General features: G+C 59.2%; 1 protein-coding gene across 1 annotated transcript in view; it reads left to right on the top strand.

The window, feature by feature from the left end:
* Positions 1 to 6: 6 nt before the first annotated feature.
* Positions 7 to 10,391, top strand: part of gon4lb (gon-4 like b) — a gene marked incomplete at its 5' end in the record, with an annotated part of 29,095 nt that continues 18,710 nt past the window's right edge. The window contains 7 exon segments of the mRNA XM_087985160.1: positions 7 to 154; positions 1,346 to 1,407; positions 1,410 to 1,529; positions 3,643 to 3,670; positions 3,673 to 3,839; positions 4,694 to 4,837; positions 9,642 to 9,785. Coding sequence (XP_087841286.1) covers positions 7 to 154; positions 1,346 to 1,407; positions 1,410 to 1,529; positions 3,643 to 3,670; positions 3,673 to 3,839; positions 4,694 to 4,837; positions 9,642 to 9,785 — 813 coding nt within the window.

The raw sequence follows: 10,391 nt of genomic DNA, 5'->3' as shown, positions 1-10,391 counted from the left end.
GAAAACTCGGAGCCTGATGAGGAGGAGGAGGAGGGCGATGGTCTGGACCTGAAGGGGGCCGATGGGCTCCTTCAGGAGATGGCCGACAAGGAGGGCCGGACACTGGGCTTCCCGACTGCACGGGACCAGATCAGAGCTGGGGGCTGCTTACCAGGTCAGTCATTCCCATAGCTCCCCCCACTCCAGACCAGGGCTCGGGAAGGGGGGGGGCGGATATGGTCAATGCCCACTGGGCATCGAGCCCAGGTGCCTGCTGGGCTAAAGGATGGATGAGAGGATAAGGATAGACCCCATTGCCAAGGTGATAGTGACTGCTCCTGATTCCCACTCCTCTTTCACCACAGTTTCTGCAGGAGCTCGCTCTCTCACACACTCACACACCCTCTCTCACACACTCACACCCTCTCTCACACACTCACACACCCTCTCTCACACACTCACACACCCTCTCTCACACACTCACACACCCTCTCTCACACACTCACACACCCTCTCTCACACACTCACGCTCTCTCTCACACACTCACGCTCTCTCTCTCACACACTCGTGCTCTCTCTCTCTCACAGTCTCTCACACACATGCGCGCACAAACACGCACACACACATGCACTCTCACTTCCTCTCTCTCACACTCTCACGCTGTCTCTCTCAGTCTCACACACACACTCTCAACCCCCCTCTCACTCTCACTGTCTCGCACGCTCTCTCACACACTCTCACACATGCTCTCTCTCACACATGCTCTCACACGCACGCTCTCTCACGCACGCTGTCACACACATACATGCTCTCGCGCACCCGCTCTCGCGCGCACTCACACGCTGTCTCTGTCACACAGACTCTCTCACACACACACTTCTCACACTTGCACACACTCATTCTCTCACATATGCTCTCTCACACTCTGTCATGTACTCTCTCACTCACTAACTCTCACTCTCAGGACCTCACACACTTGCACGCACACCCACGCCCGCACCCAGTCACATGCACGCACGTACTCACACTCCCACACACAGTCACGCATGCACACATACCCCCCCCCACACACACACACACACACACAAAGTCACGTGTGCGTCCACACGCACACACGAGCGTGTGCGCACACTCAGCAAAACACAATGCTGTCCCACCCTTTTGTGAGGAGCCCCCAGGAACGTGCAGGTGTAGAGAGTCAGAGTGTTGCGTTGCAATGTAGACCGAGCCGTGGGTTACCGGGGGTGGGGGCATGTCAGTTGTGGGTCCCACACAGGCTGCTGGCCCCTTGATAAATGGAGCAGCTCGTCCAGGAGAACGTGTCAAGTGTGAATATGAGATACCAGATGTCTGTGCTGTCCTCAGGGGAAGGCCGGAAACTGTGTGAGAAAGGCAAGCCGTGCAGCCGGGCGCGAGTGAACGAGGGAGGAGGAGGAGAATCAGCAAAGACACCTCGAAACTCCTGCTGCTCTATGATGAAGATATCCTCAACAACGACCCTCTGCGGGAGCAGAAAGACATGGCCTTCGCACAGGCCTACCTCACCAAGGTCAGGACAGGGGGGTGGGGGTTACCTCACCAAGGTCAGGACAGGGGGGGGGGTTACCTCACCAAGGTCAGGACGGGGGGGGAGGGTTACCTCACCAAGGTCAGGACAGGGGGGGAGGGTTACCTCACCAAGGTCAGGACAGGGGGGGGGGTTACCTCACTAAGGTCAGGACGGGGGGGGAGGGTTACCTCACCAAGGTCAGGACAGGGGGGGAGGGTTACCTCACCGAGGTCAGGACAGGGGGGAGGGTTACCTCACCAAGGTCAGGACAGGGGGGGGGGTTACCTCACTAAGGTCAGGACGGGGGGGGAGGGTTACCTCACCAAGGTCAGGACAGGGGGGGAGGGTTACCTCACCAAGGTCAGGACAGGGGGGAGGGTTACCTCACCAAGGTCAGGACAGGGGGGGAGGGTTACCTCACCAAGGTCAGGACAGGGGGGGGGTTACCTCACTAAGGTCAGGACAGGGGGGGAGGGTTACCTCACCAAGGTCAGGACAGGGGGTGAGGGTTACCTCACCGAGGTCAGGACAGGGGGGAGTTACCTCACCAAGGTCAGGACGGGGGGGAGGGGGTTACCTCACCAAGGTCAGGACAGGGGGGAGGGTTACCTCACCGAGGTCAGGACAGGGGGGAGGGGGAGGGGGTTACCTCACCGAGGTCAGGACAGGGGGGGAGGGTTACCTCACCGAGGTCAGGACAGGGGGAGGGTTACCTCACCGAGGTCAGGACAGGGGGGAGGGGGAGGGGGTTACCTCACCGAGGTCAGGACAGGGGGGAGGGTTACCTCACCAAGGTCAGGACAGGGGGGGGTTACCTCACCGAGGTCAGGACAGGGGGGAGGGTTACCTCACCGAGGTCAGGACAGGGGGGGGGGGGAAGGGGAGGGGGGTTACCTCACCGAGGTCAGGACAGGGGGGAGGGTTACCTCACCAAGGTCAGGACAGGGGGGGAGGGTTACCTCACTGAGGTCAGGACAGGGGAGGGGGTTACCTCACCGAGGTCAGGACAGGGGGGAGGGGGAGGGGGTTACCTCACCGAGGTCAGGACAGGGGGGAGGGGGGGGTTACCTCACCGAGGTCAGGACAGGGGGGGGTTACCTCACCGAGGTCAGGACAGGGGGGAGGGTTACCTCACCGAGGTCAGGACAGGGGGGGGGGGAGGGGAGGGGGGTTACCTCACCGAGGTCAGGACAGGGGGGAGGGTTACCTCACCAAGGTCAGGACAGGGGGGGAGGGTTACCTCACCGAGGTCAGGACAGGGGGGAGGGGGGGGTTACCTCACCGAGGTCAGGACAGGGGGGGGGGGGGGTTACCTCACCAGGTCAGGACAGGGGGGAGGGGGGGGTTACCTCACCGAGGTCAGGACAGGGGGGAGGGGGGGAGGGTTACCTCACCGAGGTCAGGACAGGGGGGGGGGGGGGGGGGGGTTACCTCACCGAGGTCAGGACAGGGGGGAGGGGGGTTACCTCACCGAGGTCAGGACGGGGGGGGAGGGGGTTACCTCACCAAGGTCAGGACAGGGTGGGGGGGGGGGTTACCTCACCGAGGTCAGGACAGGGGGGAGGGGGGTTACCTCACCGAGGTCAGGACGGGGGGGGGGGGGGAGGGGGTTACCTCACCAAGGTCAGGACGGGGGGGGGGGGGGGGGGGAGGTTACCTCACCGAGGTCAGGACAGGGGGAGGGGGGGGGGGTTACCTCACCGAGGTCAGGACAGGGGGGGGGGGTTACCTCACCGAGGTCAGGACAGGGGGAGGGGGGGGGGGTTGGGGAGGTGGGGGTTATTGACGGGATGTTCAGTTGTTTGAAGGAATCAATGAGACGTGTCTGGAGCTGCCCAGTGACAGCCCACCCGACCCCCACCCCACCCCGAACCCGTCCCCCCACCCCACCCCACCCCGACCCCCCACCCCACCCCGACCCCCCACCCCACCCCGAACCCGACCCCCACCCCACCCCGAACCCGACTCCCCACCCCACCCCGACCCCCAGCCCCACCCCCACCACCAACACTGCTGCCCCCCCCGCCCCCGCTCAGCTCGCCTTCTCTATGTCCCAGTGACCCTGACTAGGCCGTGCGATCTGATGCTGAATCCTCCCCCTCCCATGTTGCAGGTGCGAGAGGCTTTGCAGGATGTTCCTGGAAATACGAGGAATTCCTGCGGATTCTGTATGACTTTGAGACAAACCCGGACCAGCGCACGGCAGTGGATCTCTACGGGGACCTGTGTGACATCATCCAGGAATGGCCACAGTTACTCAAGGACTTTGCAGCCTTTCTGCTCCCAGAGCAGGCCTTACAGTGCGGCCTGGTGAGACCTTACTGAGGGGGGAGGGGGGAGAGGGCCCTCCCAGAGCAGGCCTTACAGTGCGGCCTGGTTAGACCTTACGGAGGGAGAGGGGGGAGAGGGAGGGGGGAGAGGGAGGGGGGAGAGGGCCCTCCCAGAGCACGCCTTACAGTGCGGCCTGGTTAGACCCTACTGAGGGGGGAGGGAGAGGGCCCTCCCAGAGCAGGCCTTACAGTGCGGCCTGGTAAGACCCTACTGAGGGGGGCGGGGGGGGGGGGGGGAGAGCTCGGTTCCCCTGCGGCCTTGTGTGTATCAGTTGGAGAGGAGGTTTTCAGGGGGTGGGTGGATGGGGGGAATGATCAGGGAGTTGCCGGCTCTCTCTCAGGTGGGTCTCATGTTCATTTCGAGGCTGGTGGGTGCAATGTCTCTGAGTGCTCCCTCCCTCCCACTCCTGCTCGAGGGGGGGGGTTCCAGCAGAACCTGGGACGGGGAGTGCCTGATCTTTCTGTCTGAGGATGGAGCTGTTCCCCTGTCTCCTCTCGAAAAGGGGTATCCCTCAACTGGTTGGATGTTAAGCTCTTTAATTTATGATACTTTGTGAGGAATAAATCTGTTCAGGTTTAACCTCACCCTTATCAGTCGAGGCTGCCTCTCTGCGGTCCCTGGTCAGAGCCACGGTGGTACTGTCACCAGGGCTGAGGGATGCCGATATTGAGTGGGCCCCCCAGTCTGCTGTCTGTGCAGAGGCAGTGCCTTACTGGCTGTAGTGACCATGTCCCAGTGAGTCACCGCCCTAACCTCTCTCCTTTCCCTCCCTCTCTCCCCCCTCCCTCTCTCCCCCCTCCCCCTCCCTCCCTCTCCCCCCCCCCCCCCCTCAGTTTGAGGAGCAGCAGGCCTTTGACAAGAGCCGCAAGTTCCTGCGCCAGTTGGAGATCTGCTTTGCTGAGAATCCCACCCATTACCAGAAGATTATCAAGGCCCTGCAGTGCTGCATGGTGTGCTCCCCCCCGGATGTGGCCGAGGTGAGACAGGGCAGGCCCTAAACAACCCTTGGCTGGGTATGGCAGTCCGATTCCCCTTCGTGGGGAGGTGGGAGCAGGGGTCCCCCCACCGCGTTCCCCGCTCACCGTATACTCCCCACAGCAACAGGAGCAAGAGGCTTCAGGAAATGATGGAGCTGTCAACTCTTCACAATCGGGCTCGAGGCTTATCGACATGGATTTGGGCTTCTCCTGGCTTTCATTTCATTGACTCTGCAAAAGCATGTTGCGTCAGTGTAGAGGGAGCTTTACTCTGTATCTAACCCCATCCTGTCTCGACTGGGAGTGTTTGATGGGGTGTCAGTGTAGAGGGAGCTTTACTGTGTCCCAAACCCCATGCTGTCCCTGTCCTGGGAGTGTTTGATGGGGGGACAGTGTAGACGGAGCTTTACTCTGTATCTAATCCCATGCTGTCCCTGTCCTGGGAGGGTTTGATGGGGGGACAGTGTAGAGGAAGCTTTACTCTGTATCCAACCCCATGCTGTCCCTGTCCTGGGAGGGTTTGATGGGGGGACAGTGTAGAGGGAGCTTTACTCTGTATCTAACTCCGTGCTGTCCCTGTCCCTGGGAGTGTTTAATGAGGGGACAGTGTAGAGGGAGCTTTACTCTGTCCCTAACCTGTGCTGGCCCTGTCCCTGGGAGTGTTTGATGGGGGGGACAGTGTAGAGGGAGCTTTACTCTGTATCTAACCCCGTGCAGGCCCTGGCCCTGTCCTGGGATGGGGGGACAGTGTAGAGAGAGCTTTACTCTATATCTAACCCCGTGCTGTCCCTGTCCTGGGAGTGTTTGATGGGTGGACAGTGTAGAGGGAGCTTTACTCTGTATCTAACCCCGTGCTGTCCCTGTCCCTGGGAGTGTTTGATGGGGGGACAGTGTAGAGGGAGCTTTCCTCTGTGTCTAACCCTGTGTGGGCCCTGTCCTGGGAGTGTTTGACAGGGGGACTGTGTAGAGGGAGCTTTCCTCTGTGTCTAACCCCGTGCTGTCCCAGTCCTGGGAGTGTTTGATGGGGGGGACAGTGTAAAGGGAGCTTTCCTCTGTATCTAACCCCGTGCTGTCCCTGTCCTGGGAGTGTTTGATGGGGGGACAGTGTAGAGAGAGCTTTCCTCTGTGTCTAACCCCGTGCTGTCCCTGTCCCTGGGAGTGTTTGATGGGGGGACAGTGTAGAGGAAGCTTTCCTCTGTGTCTAACCCTGTGTGGGCCCTGTCCCTGGGAGTGTTTGATAGGGGACAGTGTAGAGGCAGCTTTCCTCTGTGTCTAACCCTGTGCTGTCCCTGTCCCTGGGAGTGTTTGATAGGGAACAGTGTAGAGGGAGCTTTCCTCTGTGTGTAACCCCGTGTGGGCCCTGTCCCTGGGAGTGTTTGATGGGGGGACAGTGTAGAGGGAGCTTTCCTCTGTGTCTAACCCTGTGTGGGCCCTGTCCCTATCCTGGGAGTGTTTGATGGGTGGACAGTGTAGAGGGAGCTTTACTCTTTACCTAATCCCATGCTGTCCCTGGCCTTTGGAGTGTTTGATGGGGGACAGTGTAGAGAAAGCTTTACTCTGTATCTAACCCCATGCTGTCCCTGTCCTGGGAGTGTTTGATGGGGGGACAGTGTAGAGGGAGCTTTCCTCTGTGTCTAACCCTGTGTGGGCCCTGTCCCTGGGAGTGTGATGGGGGGGACAGTGTAGAGGGAGCTTTACTCTGTATCTAACCCCGTGCTGTCCCTGTCCCTGGGAGTGTTTGATGGGGGGGGGAAAGTGTAAAGGGAGCTTTACTCTGTATCTAACCCCGTGCTGTCCCTGTCCTGGGAGTGTTTGATGGGGGGACAGTGTAGAGGGAGCTTTACTCTGTATCTAACCCCGTGCTGTCCCTGTCCCTGGGAGTGTTTGATGGGGGGGACAGTGTAGAGGGAGCTTTCCTCTGTGTCTAACCCTGTGTGGGCCCTGTCCCTGGGGGTGTTTGATAGGGGACAGTGCAGAGGGAGCTTTACTCTGTATCTATCTCCGTGCTGTCCCTGTCCTGGGAGGGTTTGATGGGGGACAGTGTAGAGGAAGCTTTACTCTGTATCTAACCCTGTGCTGTCCCTGTCCCTGGGAGTGTTTAATGAGGGGACAGTGTAGAGGGAGCTTTACTCTGTCCCTAACCTGTGCTGGCCCTGTCCCTGGGAGTGTTTGATGGGGGGACAGTGTAGAGGGAGCTTTACTCTGTATCTAACCCCGTGCAGACCCTGTCCTGGGAGTGTTTGATGGGTGGACAGTGTAGAGGGAGCTTTACTCTGTATCTATCTCCGTGCTGTCCCTGTCCTGGGAGGGTTTGATGGGGGACAGTGTAGAGGAAGCTTTACTCTGTATCTAACCCTGTGCTGTCCCTGTCCCTGGGAGTGTTTAATGAGGGGACAGTGTAGAGAGAGCTTTACTCTGTCCCTAACCTGTGCTGGCCCTGTCCCTGGGAGTGTTTGATGGGGGGACAGTGTAGAGGGAGCTTTACTCTGTATCTAACCCCGTGCTGTCCCTGTCCCTGGGAGTGTTTGATGGGGGGGACAGTGTAGAGGGAGCTTTCCTCTGTGTCTAACCCCGTGCTGTCCCTGTCCTGGGAGTGTTTGACAGGGGGACAGTGTAGAGGAGCTTTCCTCTGTGTCTAACCCCGTGCTGTCCCTGTCCTGGGAGTGTTTGATGGGGGGGGGGGGACAGTGTAGAGGGAGCTTTCCTCTGTGTCTAACCCTGTGAGGGCCCTGTCCCTGGGAGTGTTTGATGGGGGACAGTGTAGAGGCAGCTTTCCTCTGTGTCTAACCCTGTGTGGGCCCTGTACCTGGGAGTGTTTGATGGGGGAGACAATGTAGAGGGAGCTTTCCTCTGTGTCTAACCCTGTGCTGTCCCAGTCCTGGGAGTGTTTGATGGGGGGGACAGTGTAGAGGGAGCTTTCCGTCGTATCTAACCCCATGCTGTCCCTGTCCCTGGGAGTGTTTGATGGGGGGACAGTGTAAAGGGAGCTTTACTCTGTATCTAACCCCGTGCTGTCCCTGTCCTGGGAGTGTTTGATGGAGGGGGGACAGTGTAGAGGGAGCTTTCCTCTGTGTCTAACCCTGTGAGGGCCCTGTCCCTGGGAGTGTTTGATGGGGGGACAGTGCAGAGGTAGCTTTCCTCTGTGTCTAACCCTGTGTGGGCCCTGTCCCTGGGGGTGTTTGATAGGGGACAGTGCAGAGGGAGCTTTCCTCTGTGTCTAACCCTGTGTGGGCCCTGTCCCTGGGAGTGTTTGATGGGGGGACAGTGTAGAGGGAGCTTTCCTCTGTGTCTAACCCCGTGCTGTCCCTGGCAGTGTTTGATAGGGGACAGTGTAGAGGAAGCTTTCCTCTGTGTCTAACCCTGTGTGGGCCCTGTCCCTGGGAGTGTTTGATGGGGGGACATTGTAGAGGGAGCTTTCCTCTGTGTCTAACCCCGTGCTGTCCCTGTCCCTGGGAGTGTTTGATGGGGGGACAGTGTAGAGGGAGCTTTCCTCTGTGTCTAACCCTGTGTGGGCCCTGTCCCTGGGAGTGTTTGATAGGGGACAGTGTAGAGGGAGCTTTCCTCTGTGTCTAACCCTGTGGGCCCTGTCCCTGGGAGTGTTTGATAGGGGACAGTGTAGAGGGAGCATTCCTCTGTGTCTAACCCTGTGAGGGCCCTGTCCCTGGGAATGTTTGATAGGGGACAGTGTAGAGGAAGCTTTACTCTGTATCGAACCCTGTGCTTTCCCTGTCCCTGGGAGTGTTTGATGGGGGGGACAGTGTAGAGGGAGCTTCCCTCTGTGTCTAACCCTGTGTGGGCCTTGTCCCTGGGAGTGTTTGATGGGGCGACAGTGCAGAGGGAACTTTCCTCTGTGTCTAACCCTGTGTGGGCCCTGTCCTGGGAGTGTTTAATGGGTGGACAGTGTAGAGGGAGCTTTCCTCTGTGTCTAACCCTGTGACGGCCCTGTCCCTGGGAATGTTTGATAGGGGACAGTGTAGAGGGAGCTTTCCTCTGTGTCTAACCCTGTGTGGGCCCTGTCCCTGGGAGTGTTTGATAGGGGACAGTGCAGAGGGAGCTTTCCTCTGTGTCTAACCCTGTGAGGGCCCTGTCCCTGGGGGTGTTTGATAGGGGACAGTGTAGAGGGAGCTTTCCTCTGTGTCTAAACCCGTGCTGACCCTGTCCCTGGGAGTGTTTGATGGGGGGGACAGTGTAGAGGGAGCTTTCCTCTGTATCTAACCCCGTGCTGTCCCTGTCCCTGGGAGTGTTTGATGGGGGGACAGTGTAGAGGGAGCTTTCCTCTGTGTCTAACCCCGTGCTGTCCCTGTCCCTGGGAGTGTTTGATGGGGGGGACAGTGCAGAGGGAGCTTTCCTCTGTGTCTAAGCCCGTGCTGTCCCTGTCCCTGGGAGTGTTTGATGGGGGGGACAGTGTAGAGGGAGCTTTCCTCTGTGTCTAACCCCGTGCTGTCCCTGTCCCTGGGAGTGTTTGATGGGGGGGACAGTGCAGAGGGAGCTTTCCTCTGTGTCTAACCTTGTGTGGGCCCTGTCCCTGGGAGTGTTTGATGGGGGGACAGTGCAGAGGGAGCTTTCCTCTGTGTCTAACCCTGTGTGGGCCCTGTCCCTGGGGTAGGTGCTGCTTGTTAAAGTGATCTCACTGAATTGAAAGCACTAATTTAAATTTCCTCCTCTAAATGGTTGGTGTAAACCCGTGTGCTGGTGTGTCCTGTTGTGTCCGTCCGCCCGCCTGCCTACCTGCCTCTCTCTGTGGTGCCTGCTGCTGGTTGCTCTCCCTGGCTCTCTGCTGGTGCTGCTGGTGTTGCTGGGAAAGTTGAAGGTGCAGGTTTGGCAGCTGCTGAAGGGTCATCACCATCTGCAGGATGAGTTCTCCCTATTCTTTGATAGTCTCCGGCCTCCCAGCAGCAGAATGAGTGACTTCGAGGAGGTGAACTGGACTGAGGACAAGGAATATGAGGTGAGCCTTGCCCTGTGTGTCCACTCCCACAAATTACATGTTGATGGAGGCCATTCGTCCCTTCAAGTCTCTGTTGTACAGCGTGAGGGTGGCTGATGGGTTTACATTCAGCATTCTGCATTGCTGTCCCCTCTCGATCCACCACCAAGCTGGACCGAGCGAAAATCTAATGTCGACTGTTTTCAAAAGCTATTCGCAGTGAGCGGTCCCCGATCTCTCTCCCACTCCCCGTGCTGACCGTTACTGTATCTGGGTGGGTGGGCGGTCCCTCTCCCACTCCCCGTGCTGACCGTTACTGTATCTGGGTGGGTGGGCGGTCCCTCTCCCACTCCCCGTGCTGACCGTTACTGTATCTGGGTGGGTGGGCGGTCCCTCTCCCACTCCCCGTGCTGACCATTACCGAATCTGGGTGGGTGGGCGGTCCCTCTCCCACTCCCCGTGCTGACCGTTACTGTATCTGGGTGGGTGGACGGTCCCTCTCCCACTCCCCGTGCTGACCGTTACTGTATCTGGGTGGGTGGACGGTCCCTCTCCCACTCCCCGTGCTGACCGTTACTGTATCTGGGTGGGCGGTCCCTCTCCCACTCCCCGTGCTGACCGTTACTG

Source organism: Chiloscyllium plagiosum, unplaced genomic scaffold (assembly GCF_037043375.1).
Source record: "Chiloscyllium plagiosum isolate Xiang-an unplaced genomic scaffold, Cpla_swu_hap1 HiC_scaffold_50, whole genome shotgun sequence".
In the NCBI taxonomy this organism is placed as follows: Eukaryota; Metazoa; Chordata; class Chondrichthyes; order Orectolobiformes; family Hemiscylliidae; genus Chiloscyllium; species Chiloscyllium plagiosum.
Note: the sequence above shows the minus strand (reverse complement) of the source record. Positions and strands in the feature narration are given on the sequence as shown.